At 42.5% G+C, this 14,880-nt stretch overlaps 1 protein-coding gene across 1 annotated transcript in view; it reads right to left on the bottom strand.

Annotated features, from left to right (window-relative positions):
* Positions 1 to 14,880, bottom strand: part of Slc4a4 (solute carrier family 4 member 4) — a 331,652-nt gene that overhangs the window by 157,849 nt on the left and 158,923 nt on the right. Inside the window, exon 7 of the mRNA XM_032916131.1 lies at positions 9,554 to 9,649. Coding sequence (XP_032772022.1) covers positions 9,554 to 9,649 — 96 coding nt within the window. The remainder of the gene's footprint in view (positions 1 to 9,553; positions 9,650 to 14,880) is intronic.

Genomic DNA, 14,880 nt, shown 5'->3' with positions numbered 1-14,880 from the left:
ACCTATACAGTGTAATCATAACCCATGGTTCAATACTACCCTCATACTACCATAAGGACCATAAAATAAATGAGTACAAACCTAGCATGTATCAGCCAAGAAAATCTAAATGACTTTGTGAAATTTGCCATTAACCATTATAATGCTTTGTTTTTTCAGAACAGCCAAAACTAAAAGTGGACCACCTAAAAGGTTAGCTTCGACTAATGGATAATGTCCATTCTGGTTAAATATATGCTGTCAGGCTACCATCTATGATCTACTTCCCTTCTAGTTCTCAGATTAAGCTTTTAAAGATGATCCAAAGATCTTCTCTAAGCCAAGCAGAGGAAACAGCAGAGGTAGAAATGTTGTTGAAAGTGCATGGTTAACAAGTAACTTAGTCATGCAAGCATCAGGTGGACAGACTGGTCCAGTCCAGCGTTTACTGACACCATGCTTGGCACCAGGCATACAAAAATAAATGGGATGTGTTTTGGGCTCCTTAGATGCTCTGTCAGCAGTGAAGGAAGCATAAACATTATGATGTAACTTAAGATCAACAGCGATGGGGGATGGGTATAAGGGCATGAGAGAGGCAGACATTTAAAGGTGGGTTGGGAAGGATAAAGAAAAGTATGGAGTATGGAGCCTGATATAGCTGTCTCCTGAAAGGCTCTGCCAGAGCTTGACAAATACAGAGACAAAGGCTCTCGGCCAACCATTGAGCTGAGAACTGGGTCCCCAATGGAGAACTTAGAGAAAGGATTGAAGGAGCTGAAGGGGTTTGCAACACCTTAAGAACAACAACAATATCAACCAACCAGAGATCCCAGGGACTAAACCACCATCCAAAGAGTACACATGGACAGACCCATGGCTCCAGCTGCATATGTAGCAGAGGATGGCCTTGTTGGTCCATGGTCCTGCCAAGGCTGGACCCCCTAGTGTAGTGGAATGTCAGGGAGGGGAGGTGAGAAGGGGTGGGAGTGGGTGGGGGAACGCCCTCATAGAAGTAGGGGAGGGAGGATGGGATAGGTGGGTTATGAATGGGAAACCAGGAAAGGGGATAACATTTGAAATGTAAATAAAAAATATCCAATAAAAAAAAGAAAAGTATGGAAAGGGGCCTTCTTGGAGGAAATAATACCTCTAGTAAGAGTAAATGTAACTGTCCATGTGGACAGATGGAGAACCTACAATAACTGATAGACTGAAAGCATAAAATCAAAGTTCTTGAGAGCCTAAATTATTTGAGATTACAATACAAGAGAAGAAAAATAAAAATATGATTATGGAGTTCGACAGAGACCAAGTTAAGGAGCACCATACAGACTATAGGATTCGGCTTGATCTCACAGTCATCAGCTAGACTGGACCATGTGAGCAGATTGATGTGCACACACCTATAGCTTACGTGATCATGGTGTGGGTGTGCGGGGTAGTTGTGAAGGGTGAATTCTGTAAAGTGAGGACAAAGGCAGGGAAAGGGAGAAGACGTCTAAGTGGTCCCCCACAGGACATAGGACTTGAAGAAGAGCAGAAGAAAGCCTCAGGCAGTCTTCAGAAATGGGGCCTTGACTTTGCAGGTGGACCGTTCACATTGGCAATGGTCCTAATAATCCAGATCTCAGGTTTAGAAAGTAAAAAGGCAGAAACTCTTGCAGATAAAGGACAAACAGACATCTATACACAGGGTCCTGGGAGCTTAGTAAGAGGGTGGATTGAAGGTCTACAGAGGTAGAGGATGCTTTAAGGGCAGGAGCAGAAATCTGAATTCCGAGGACAAGTATAAACACCAGGCTTTCAGCTTCCCACAAGGAGAAAAACACCATTTCTGAAGATTCTGCCAGCAATTTTCATCAAAGTATAATTCCACTGCTTGTTGCCAAGAAGAAATTTTATTATTAACTTCGAAATTGATATCCACAACTAGAATATTGCATTTGCTTTTCCTAACGTCTCCCTCACTCGCATGTGCACAGACATGCTAATTCAAGCAGTTAGGTTTTCTGTTGTCTCCAGTAATTAAATCCAGGCATTGTTTGGCCTAATAATAGAACTTTATTGTGTGTTTGCATGAGAGACTCTCCATCAGCTTCAAATGAATCTAGTCTACCTCACAAGGCCCCTGTAAAGCCACAGTCGCACTAGCTCTATGGTACCCCTTCACCTGGTAGCTTCCTCGTCATAAACTTCCATCCTCCATTGGTGAGAGCACACAGGAGACCTGGGTGTACTGCCTTCCCAGAGCATCACAGTGCTCTCAGCTGTGCCAAGAACACCTGCAAAGACAGGACTACAATTCTTGTTCAGATTGAGTGGTTGTCGCCATATATAACCACTGCATAAGATGTGAAATGAGAGCTTGATAGTCTAAGCACTCTCAAACGCTGGGTGTAGACGCATGGCTCGTAATGGCAAATGAATGCACAGGACAGTGGGGTGTCTCGTTGCTGGAAATAAGCAAGGGGCAACCCCTGCATCTCTGTATGTCTTACACACTGTCACAGAGATTACGGGAGCACGGATTGAGTGTGGATCCCGTGTGAGGATGCTGAGTACAGCTGCACATTGGATAGACAGATTCATGAATATGGAAAGAGAACCCTGTTGGGTTCAACAACACAGGGGAAGAAAGAAAGAGAGAAAAAATTAATCGTGATTATCTCCCTGGGCCCTAACTACTAACATTTAGCACATCTGTAAGTAAATAATAATAAATAATAAAAATATCCATTCATTAACTACAAAATAATAAATATAGTATATAACTAACCTCTTTCATTTACAACAATTTTTCTAAAACAAGAAAAGATGATCACTCACATTTTTATAAATCTTTACTACAATGGCTCTATGAAATGCAGTTGCATTCCTACATTTGCTTCTGTGTTCATTCTGATTAGAAAGACTGCTTCGGTTAGACGAGAGGAAGAAAACCGCAGTCTTTTTAAACTCCAGGAATGAGTGTTAGAAATTTCAAGAACTCCCGAAATCTCACGTTGAAAACCAAGACTTCAGCGCAGGGGTCAGGAAACATTTTACTAGTGGATAATAACTATTTTGAGTTTTGTGAGCCCTGTGATCTCTGTTGCAACTACCAAACTCCACCATCACCCAAGAAAGCAGCCATAAAACATGCATGTAGACTGAGGAGCACGGTCTTGTTCCAACAAAAAAGCTGCAAGTCAGCCGTGGGCTAGCTGCTGACCCCTGAGCTAAAAGATACCTTCGTAGGGTGAACATGAGTCATACCCTTAAGAAATCCGTGGGCAGGCCCAAAGAAACAGTTTAGCTGTTAAGAGCTCTTGCTGAGGGCCAGAGTCTGGACTCTCGCATCCATGTCAGGTTACCTACAACTTCCTGTAACTCCAAACCAGGGTCCAGTGCCCTCTTCTGGCCTCCACAGCACCTACACACACATACACATAGCTATGCACACATAACGAAGAATAAAAACAAGTAAATCTCTTTCTTTTGAAGAAAAATATATCAATAGCATAAAGTAGAGCAAACTCAATGTAGGGAAAGAATCTCAAAAAAAAATCACTTTTAGAATCTAGTGTCAGTAAAGAACCCTGTAAGGGGGAAGGCTTTAAGGATAGCACAGACCCTAATGGAAATACAGACTTGGAGAAGAAAGCTTCAGAAAGAAGGAGAGTAATCCAAGTGGAGCGATTATTCAGGACCAAAGGCATCAAGAAAGAGAATCATCTAGGATATTTAAGCAGTGGCAAAATGTGCTGAGCTGCAGTGTGTATACCAAGAAGTACAGATAAAGTGTGCTTATGCAATGGCAGGTTACTGTCCCTAGGGCCTTGAATGCCAAGCTCAGAGGATTGGATGCTGTTCAAGATGCACAGAGGAACCACTGGCCGTTCCCATACGGGGATGCGTCTCGTCATCCAAGTATAAGCAGACAAGTGGAAGGCACACATTGCAATGAATAGACAACCATAGAGTGACCCCAGATAACAGGCTGTTATGTCAGACAGGGCATGAAGCTTGAGGAAGCAAGATATTGAATGAGGATAGGAAGACAAAGATGGGCAACACGACAAAGGTGGTGGTGAACAGATTTGGGGGTTCACGAAGCCAGCTCCATAGTCCTAAGTCAGAGAAAAGAGAGATGATGTAAGAGTAATGAAATCGGGAGATCGGATATGCCCGATGGTGAAAGACAGAGTTTGATTATCGACAATCATCCATCCTTTTTGGCAAGAACCACTTTGAATTGCCCCAATTCCAACTTCTTCTTTTAGGGGAAAAAAATAATGAAAGCACAACTATTTTATAATTTCAGCAAGCTGTCAGATCTCCCCCAGATCTGTCCCTCTTGAAGCCTTGCCCGAGCCTCCAGTATTCTGAGACAAAGCAGAATTCCTAATCTCTCCTTCCTCCATCGTTGTTCTGTAAACTGTTTAGAATTGGTATGTATTTTAGTCCATTGTGATTACAATATGAGGTATCAATCAAAGAACTCCTGAGACTGCTTTTAGAAACTCGGGGACAAACAGTAACTAACTCCTTTTCAGAAAAGTAGCTCGAGCTATCTGTATTTTTAGAACTTTGTAACTTGTTACACTTACATCTTCTAATGTCTTCCCTTAACTAAAGAATCTAAAGATGGATGTCAGGTTGTTGAAAGATTTTATTCCCTGTAGCCTTTTGAAAAGTGTGCCTAGGATAATTATAGTGAGAGAAGTTTGAAAGTTACACTCGAATTTTCTTTTGGCTTTTAAAAGCCAAAACCCTTAGGTGAAACGGAACAGCAGGTGGGCCCAGTGATAGTCAGGTTCGTCAATGTCCTGACCCTGGTGAAGAAAAGGCCAGAGGGGTAAAAGGGAAATGTCTGGACTCAGGATAAGGCAGTGAAGTAGGACACAGCTCTAATGTGGTCGTTAACTCTCCAAGCCAAAGAAAGGCAAATGGAGCTCACCTAAGAATGTGATAGCAGAGCAGAAATTTAATAATGTCAGCCCCTAGTGACGTAAATCTTCTAAGATGGCGACAGCATGCCCGATGGAAGGGGAACTCTGCACGGCTATGTTTCTGAACACCCATTACCATTTCTCAGGAATATTCTCTCAGCACTGTCCTGGTTCAAGTTCAGAAGCCCGCCCACCCTGGACTCACTGTCTTTGCTGACACTGGAACTTGTTCCACCATGACATCATCCTGCATTATCCCTTCCTTCCTGCTTCTGAAGTCACAATCTAGCGCGGTCTTTGATTCCCTTCCTCTCTGGTCTACCACAATGGGTGCCCAATCCTCTCCTGCTCAAAGGCCAAGAATGGTCACACTGCCCTGATCCACAGATCTCCCCATACTAAAAAAAGCTTTCCGGAAGCCTTCACAACAGGGCTCAATTATTTTACCTTAACTCCTCTGTGTCAAATTTGCACATCTTCTTTCTTAATTGTGGATGTCAAACTCGGTAATAGTTTTCTCTCAACCCATCACTGGCTTTCCGTGTATTTTCCTGTTTGCATGCCCAACCGTGTTTTCCTCTAATGAGCATTTCCGCATGTGTGACCCATGCCACTAACTTACTTTAGACAAACAGTATTTACCATGACCTGTCTAATCCCTGTCTGGGTGGTTCCTTCATCCTTGGCCATCAGCACAGCGGACTGAGAGTTGGAGCTGAGGAAGCAGTCTTGGAATTGAACTTGCAGAAGTGTGCACTCTGGGAAGTCCACCACTTTTCTAAAGAATCTCTAAACCCTTTGAGAGGATATGAGAGTCAGAGAACGCATTTCATTTTAGTCCAATTCTCCAAAATTGTATTTACTTAATTCCAGATATGCTTGAAAAAGAATTTGGAAAAAAAATGAAATAAAAGTGTCCCTTATGATTTAGTTCTTTAAATTTGGGGGTTAACTGTGTGATCCGTTAACTATGTATAAGATGAACCAAGATTCTTCAGCCACTGGGTTTTCGAGAGCAGTGCTGCCAGAGCCAGAATAGGAAAGGTTTGGGAAGCAGAGCACTGGGATGGATGGGCATAGCCTTGACAGTGGATGCATGAGACAGACAGACGGACAGACAGACAGATGGATGGGCAGACTGACTCATAACTGACTGACTGACTGGCTGGCTGGCTGGCTGGCTGGCTGACACAAAGCAGAGGAGGAGAAGACAGAACAGCTCCGAGTGTCTTCCTAAGCACCCAGTACTGAGGTTCTGATGCGGCTGATCTCATGCACTAACAGCAAAGGGACACAAGTGTTTTTATAAAGGCTCAACTGATGCTGGCTGTTAGCTGTCAAACCAAATTCGTGGATAAGCACTTGGAGTGAAGAGCCATCTGGATCTACCAAGATAGGCGACATGCTCCCGCTCCCATAAAGGCAAAGCGTTTAGGCTGGTATTAACCTGTCCTAAAACATGGAGGTGAAAGACTTCTCTTTTGTTCTCGGTGGCCAGGCTGGCTGCAGAACTGCCTGAGAGATCTTCGAGAGGAAATCCTTTTTGGTTTTGTTTCAACTTCTAATTCACTACCTTGGCAGTACTGGAAATGGATAAGAGACTTAAGCTCCCATCTGCCTCGGGTGACAACTGAGATAAGGAATGCTCAGAAATGATAAGCACTTTCTTCCCCAAAACACCTTCCAAAGCAGTTTTTGAAAGGTAGTTACTTCAAGTCACAGGGCTTCAAAATACCTTGCTAAGAATACCAAAAGATTCACTTGATGCAATCTTATTATAGTCCCGATTACTAGCTGATATTTTTTACAATTTTTTACCCATCCCCTATTTTTGGCACATTTTTAAAAGCAGGTCTTTGTTAATCATCAGGATAAATTATAATCAACTCACCAGGATATGCAAAACTATGATAAAATAACTCTCTTAGGTAAACGGTATCCATTCCTAGTTAATGGAGCAGAGCATGTACAATGTGAACCTTGTCCAGAAGCATTCAGCATCATTGAATCAAGTGTGATGCACTGGAGGGGTACGAGCTTGAGGTTCAGTCCTGAGTATGATGGAGTCGAAATGAGAAAGTACAGAGAAGTGGGATCGGAGAGTGACAGAAAACAGTCTATAGTAGATCTGCCATTGTGAGGCCTGGACAATAGATGCTGCCCCATTCTGACACTTGAAAGATCTGTGATTACAGGAGCAAATTCATAAAGGAGATGGGACTTTATGCAGGCCCTACCATGCACTTTGGAGTAGGATTATTTTAAAAGGTTCTGGTGGGAGTTCAGCTAAAACCCAGAGATGTGGGGGTCTCAGCATCTTCGAGACCGAAAGGCAAAGGAAAATGTGAACGACAGTAGACAAAAACAATGCTGGGGAGGGAGGTGCAGCTAAGGGTCGTTGGTCCTAATTTACACACCTTGGACTGTTCACTAGGTATAAATTTAATTTATTGAGCTGAAATGGTAAATCGTAAGGAACCCTTTGTGACTTAGGTTATAAGTCAATTACAATAGTTTAGGAAGAGAAAATATATATATTATATACATATAATATATATGGAAGAATATAAATAGGCAGTAAAAATGATATACTCAATACTGAGAGAAAATTTCTTACATTAGCTCTGGGTGTTATTTCACGCTGATTTTTATATAGTAGCCAAACACCACTATTACCAATTGCTTTAGTGCTTTGATGACTAGGAGATATGAAATATAGGTAAGTTTTTAAAGCACAAAAAATAGAACCACTCAAGAAATAATATTATTAGTGACTGGGTGACCGAGTGCCAAGCACTGTGCTGCACACACTTCTTAATTCTCACAAAGGTCCAGCGTTGGCATGGTTGACGCGCTTTTATAGAGGAGAAACCCAAGTAGACAGGACAGAAGTCGCTTTCAAAATGTCATGAAACCATCAGTGGTAGATCCAGGATTCAAACCCCAGACTGCCTGACTCTAAATTCAAAAGCCCAAACTGCTTACCAGGAAGCATCCCTAGAAAACACATGAATTTATAGGAAAAAACATGACTCTGGAAGAGGAGAACATGTGGGGGATGGAACAGCGAATAGAGCTTTCTAACAAGCTGACCATGTAAACTCCCACCCTTACAAAAGATACCCTTACACCGTATGACAGAAGAAACTACCACATATTAACCCTGCCCTGGACACCGATGAACTGTGTGGTTCTAGAAAGTTACTTAACCTCTGTAGGTCTTGTCTGTTTTCATCTGGGAAGTGCGGATTATCAGACCAGCTACCACACAGGCTGCTTAGCAAGCTAAATGGCATCCCAAAACGTACTGAGCTCAGAGAGCACGCAAAGCAAGTTAACATTCACAACTTTTTATTGCTGTTCAACTAGACCTACTTTCTAGCAAAAAAAATTTTATTACAAAGTTAATACCTTAAAAATAGGCTATCCCTTCCTCAATTGTCCCATTACAAAATTCATACTTCCCTCCAAGATTATGTCCCTACGCTTCAAAGAGCCTTTTTCTATGAGTACCCTCAGGCTAAGCTGCTTCCGCAGGTATAGGTGGCTGTGTGGGTGAGTGTCATGTAGGTAGGTATGTGTGTGTTCAACAGTCTGTCATCTTATAAGACTGTTAGCTATCTGGGTTCTGCCTCCCTCATTAGAAAGGAAACCCCTCGAGGGCAAAGACCCACTTGGTTCGTCTCTGATCGCACAGAGTCCAAGAGTGCCTGGCGTGCAATGATATGAAACACAATTATTTATATCTCTGTGAGGCATAGAGATTATTAATAGTCACTTAAAGACACAAAATTTACAGCAAGAGAAGCCCTGAAAGAATATAGCTCAACAAACACTATTTTAGGATGAACTAAACCTTTTCCCACTAAGTCAGCTGAAAAAGACATCTTCAGTAGAGGGAAATTTTCTAATGCTAAAATAGGAAAAGGATTAACTCAATAGTTTTAGTATGTGAAAAGAAATAATAGACAGAGACCTAATGATGCCACTATAGATGGAATTCTTGACGTGTACAAAATGTCTATATACTCAACAGAGGAAATGGGGGAGGGAGGGGTGGAATCCTTGTAGCCATCTGTGCAAACTGTCTTCTGTATTGGTTTCAGGTAAATGACCCATGTCTCTCTAGCAAAGCTCTATATTTGAAAAGGGCAATGGTTCTCTTTTAAACTCTATGCTCCTTGGTCATGGTCCCTATCACCTTCTGAGTTTCAGGCATGTCATGTGCATCTGTATGGTTAAACCTTCAGCTTCGTAAGTTCTTCTTTCCTAACTACCATGGAAAGACCTCACCTCAAGTTTCCATCCTTCCATCCCTGGGAGGAAACAGAGCAGCATCATCGACATGAGGAAAACGAGTTTCAACAACGTAACACTGCCACAGAGACTAACAGGCCAGTCCTGGCCCTTACTCCTGCACACTTTCCACCACCTGACAAGGTACTTGACTGGCTTGACTTGAGCTCAGGCCGCCAAGTCTGCTTGGCCATAGAAGTCGGCCAGTTACGTCAGGTTTAGGGATCCTTAAAGACACTCTCAGGGATGTTCTTCACTCCACTAGGTAACCCAGTCATCCTCCCCGCCCTCTTCCCATCTTAGCCCACCACCATCTTTGCCCCTTCCCCACCCCATTGACTTACTGAGCCATCCCACGCTGGGAGTGCGCCGCACTCGGGGGTCATCGTCCAAGGTGCGATTTGCTAGGCAGGGCACTGAGTTCTCAAGCGGGCTGCGGGCTTTTAGTGCCAGAGCGGAAGACAGGAAAAGGAGGACACATGAACAGCCACAGCAAGGATGAAGATGGACGCATTAGTCAGGAAGAAAAAAAATACTAAAGCAAATCACACAAGCGGGTTAAAGAAGAACAATGACATATTACAAGGACATTCGCCTCCTCCCAGCACCCTGAGCCCTTAGATGGAACAAAGGTCAACAAAGAATGGAAAAGGTTTTGGGAGAATTACATTCAATCATTACAGTTCCCCAAACGGGAATGGATGATTCGGTCAGCAGTTCTCATGGACAGAACACGGACTCTATCCAGAAGACAGATGTAAATAGTGATCGTTGAGTCTGAAGATACAATGTCAGAACTGTTAATAACTGTCTGCCACACAAGCACACACAGAGGAAAGCAGTGCCCAGTTTTGTGAAGCACAGGGTTGGGATGTCGTCATATGAGTAAGCGGCTCTCGAATGCTCTCCCCAACAGTCTGACTATGGAGCTTGTAGACAAGTGCAGAAATCAACACTTCAGACATTTGTGTCTGGATTTTTTTTTTCCTTGACGAACACAGACTGGCTCTCAACTTTGTGTTTTTTTACCTCCACAGTAACATGACACTGAGATATGAATAAATTAGTGCTTTAATACAAACCCTTTCGAGGTGCAATTTTGGTCTTCCTTTTCCAGTGTCTTCCAACATCTATCTTACTAGAAGCTTAACCCTTGGTGGATCCGTTCCAAATCTGGAACCTCAGAGAGAATGATGTGGGCTGAATGCTTCAGTCAAGTTTCTCTAGGTACACAGTATCACCTGGATGGATAGCCCAACTGGCTTCTTTCTGGAAGAATGCCATGTGCTCTAAGAACCTCTTGACACTTGTTTGGCTAGTCTCTTAAAGGACCATGCTCTAAGGCTGTAAAAGTTGGGCAGTGTGCTGATCCTTTAAAGAATAATAGTGATATTGGAAATGCAGGCCTGTGGGGCAATATGCAATTTAGACTCGAGGGCTCTTTTTTCCCTTAATAACGAAAGTAGTCATGGTATCAGGGTAATACATTTACCGTGTTCCACCAAACACAAACATTAATCGATTCACAATGTGGGCAAAAGACAGAACAGGCAAATGGTCTTCTCATAAGGCTCCCGATGAGTAGAGAGGTCAGGCTGTAACTTGAACCATTTACAAATGACTATAAATGTATGGCCAAATTTGGGCATTCAGCACATTATAAAATCCAGAAACATTTTTGTCAATTTATCTGTCTGTGTTTAAAAGCTGTAAATAAAGCCAGGACTTGTGAGCAGACCATCTGTGCTAGCACCTGTCTGAGGCAAATCTGATGTCTTCTCTCTTGCAATCTGAATTTTTAATTGTTTCCCATAATTGAACTTCTTTGCAAGTTTTTATTGCACTGAGAGAAATGGAGAAGCAAAATGTGCCAGTTGAGATTACTCCAGAAGGGTTGTTTGTCAAGAGGGAAGAATGTAGAGATGTTCAGGAGCAAACTGACCACTTCTCGCCTTCTATGCCTTGTGACAACATACAGAGACAATCTTCCTACAGAGAGACCTAGCTGTATGACATGACAGTTTAAGGAACTGGTGCCCACTTGTCTGGACACCCACAAGCCTCACTAGGATGCTAGGTCAGTGAGAATGGACGGAGTTGAGAACACAAGCGAAGTCGACAGAGCCTTCCAGTCCTTCAGGTGGAAAGGCTGACGGGGCTGACCATATGTTCTCTCTGATCTCACAGCCTGCTCCCGAGAGAAAGACTAGCAGCTCTCTTAAACCCGGGTTTACTAGTAAGTAACTTCCTCTCTCCCTGCCTCAATTTTTCAGGATGATACTCGCTGGGAATGAAGCCTAGAGATTCCTCTCGCATGCATAGCCTCCATGAACGCTGAGCCTCCTCATCAAGAGGCCAGTGGAATGGAGCCTGGCAGATACCAGCCAAGAACCTGGCTCCAAACGCAGGCATGAGAATGTAACAGCCCATAGAGCCTTGGCACCTGTGACTCAGAAAGCCTTACTGGAGCCATCTGGCTGCTGCCCTTAGTGAAAACTGGGAGGCTCATGTCAGCCATTACCTACACTGGCAAATTCCAACATTTGGATTTGTTGGACCCTTCATGTCCTATGCAGGGAGATATGGATGATGCAACCCTTTCAGGAAGCTGGGTTTTGTTGTTGTTGTTTTTTTCCCACTTTGCAAATTTACTCTAAAGAACACATTTTCAAGAGTGGTTCTGAAATCTAGAGGATAACTTTCTAATATAATTAGATTGTTTCCTAAATAGTGCTTCTTCTCTCTCCAGTCGCAAAACAAACAGCTTGGCTTTGCTAATATCTTACACATTTTCTTCTAAACCATTTTTTACATGACTTCAGGCATACACGAGGTAGAAATTGGCTTAAACCGTTGCAACTTGATGAGGAAATGCATGGTTCTAAAGACTTTTGAGTGATGGTTTCCAATGTCTACGCTGTAGAAAATGGTGCTGAGAGGGGGGAGGAAGTAATGATTCATACTTCCCCTTGGGAATCATTTTATCAAAATCATAGCTCTAGCATCTATCCTAGAACAAAGGAAATTCACCACAGAAATTTCTCTACAAAATGCTTCTTTGGCAATATTTTTCAGGGGAAAATAAACTTTCCCCAGGTTAAACTTTTAGGACTCTTAGTAGAAATGCATAATTGAGTGTTTAAATAGTCATTGAGCTGCTACTCTTTCCACAGTGCTGTTCAGCTAAGGCATTAAACAGTAGCATTTCATCTATAAGTACCCATGAGACACGCTGCCTATAAATATCCACTTGAAAATCTGATAAGGAATTCACCTGACTCCCTTGTCTGGTGTGGTCCTGCTTTCATAATGGCCACCAAAGCCGTTTAACATCATATTATCATATGGAATAAGAGACCTGAATCCGCTGAGGACTGAAAAATAAATTACCACAGAGGAAGCTCATTTCTCTCTAATTGAATTAGCATATTGTTATAAAGCAAACATTCAACATTTGGTCCCTCCACTAATTATGCTTGTCTGTTAATTTTACATCTGAGTTTCAAGATTTCACCTGCAAATGGAGACGCTGCATATATTAGAACTATTATAAATCATATTGTCTGATGTAAGACAGGTGTTCAAATGTTGGGAACTAGCACTGTTGCTGTTACTACTAAGACTCCTTCATTGGATGCTACTTGCTTTGTCCAGCGTCATGAAGGGTGTTGGGAAATGCTAAAGACAGCAGCTTGGACTAATTCAAATTAACTTTAAGATCCGAAATCAATATTTAAAAGATGTATCTGCACTTCTTTATTATTATAGCACAGATCGCAATGCCCAAAATGTGAAATCACCATAAATGTCAATAAAACGTGTGGTGTATATAAAGAGAATAGAATTATTTAGTCCTAAAGATGAGGGTAATTATGCTATATGTAGCAATATGGATGACTAAAGAGGTCATTATGTAGAATGAGCTGCCCAAAGAAAAGACAAATGTGACTGTTAAATGTGCCTTCCACATCATCTGAGTGTGCAGGAGGACCAGTGATTCCCTGAGATTGCAGAGTTGGGAAAGACAATGAAAGGTGTTGGCCGAATGCTACGATGCTTCAGTTCAACATGAGGCATATTCGGTAACTATTGGGGTAATGAATACATTAACTAGCTTGATTCGATTACTCTGCATTGTGTACTTAGGGCCTTATCTAGTATCCCATAAGCAAACACAATCATAATTGTATCTTTCTGTCAATATCTAATACAATGGATATTTTAACTCTGAACTCAAGAACTGGCAAAGATCTCTTTTGTCAAGCACTTTAAGGAAAGAGTTTGTGCAGACTGAGACATGCTCGGCCATTCTTAGAAGACTTTAACATTCTCTTCTCCTCTTCCTTTTGGGGGAACGGAATAGAGGAGGGGTCCCACTCTCTTCTCTCTAACTTGTCTCCTCTTTTGCCTCTTCTATGCCTTCCCTCCCTTCTCTGATTCTCCTCTACGCAGAGCAGAACATAGTCCCAGATCTCCATTTCCCCTCCTGCCCTCCCATCTGCTCTTTGAGCAAGGTGAGGCTTAGGAGAACAAGACTTGGCAAGGGAGACTCCAGCAGCATGAAAGGCCTTGCAGCAGCATATGGCCTTTTCTGGAGCAACGGCATGAAGAACTGATGCTCATCCGTACCAACCATAAGATGAAGAGCAGCATTTGTGACTTTACTCAAATTTCTTTCTTTACCTCCAGTTCTGGTTGCATAAACTCCTAGGTCAATTAGTAATACTAAAAAATATGTGCTTCATGGCAACATCCTATGTTATTTGCTGAGCAGACTAAAGACTGCTAGGGCTCACACGTGCTGAGCCCTCTTGATACTGTAGGTATCGATTTAAAACACTATGAAGTAATGCAGCCCTAAAAATGGCACCTCAAGAATCTTTCCCCATTGGGATGACGGAAGGAGGGGACTGAGGAGCATAGGCAATCAGAGAATACAAGCTAGGTGTGGTAAGTTGATGACCTGCCCTCAGTTTGAAATCTGAAAATCACTGAGAGGATCCATCCGTAAAGATATTTCTAAACAACATCTCTTCCTGTTACCAGTAATGTGTTATTAGTGAAGAATTTTCATAACATAAACAGAATAACACACCATTACCCTTATGTTACACACATAACAAGACTCAAGATCATAATGACATAATTACCAGAATCATGTGTTACTAAATATTATTCAGGCTGCGATAAACCTTTGGAAGAGAAGACTTCGTCTCTTTAAGGAGATTGTGAAATAGGCTTGAATGTTAAAACCTAAAGGTTCACTGAGTTCTACTCCTAAGCCTAACTTTTCATTGTCATAAAGATCAAAATGGGCTAGTGACTACTAAAATGGAGTGACAGCAGTGTGGACACTGCAGATCTGGAAGATCTGGGGTGAAGAATTAAGACCAGGGCCTTAAGGATGAGTAGTTCTCATCAGGAGGCGGCTTTACTCGAATACTTTGCTAGCTACTTCCTATGGCTTGCCTCGTTTTTCAGCAGGTTGGAGTGAGCTTGGTTTCATTGAGCTCCAGCCAAGACATTCATCTGTACTGTGCAAATGCATAGAGAATGAGGGTCCAGAACCAAACAGATGGGTCTGTGCTGCTGGGTTTGGGAAGGAGCCGGCTGCATTCAGAAAGGCACCTGGTATGCCGCACTCATCTGAAAGAGATACGTGCCCAAGGAT

This window comes from Rattus rattus, chromosome 11 (genome assembly GCF_011064425.1).
Source record: "Rattus rattus isolate New Zealand chromosome 11, Rrattus_CSIRO_v1, whole genome shotgun sequence".
Lineage (NCBI taxonomy): Eukaryota > Metazoa > Chordata > Mammalia > Rodentia > Muridae > Rattus > Rattus rattus.
Note: the sequence above shows the minus strand (reverse complement) of the source record. Positions and strands in the feature narration are given on the sequence as shown.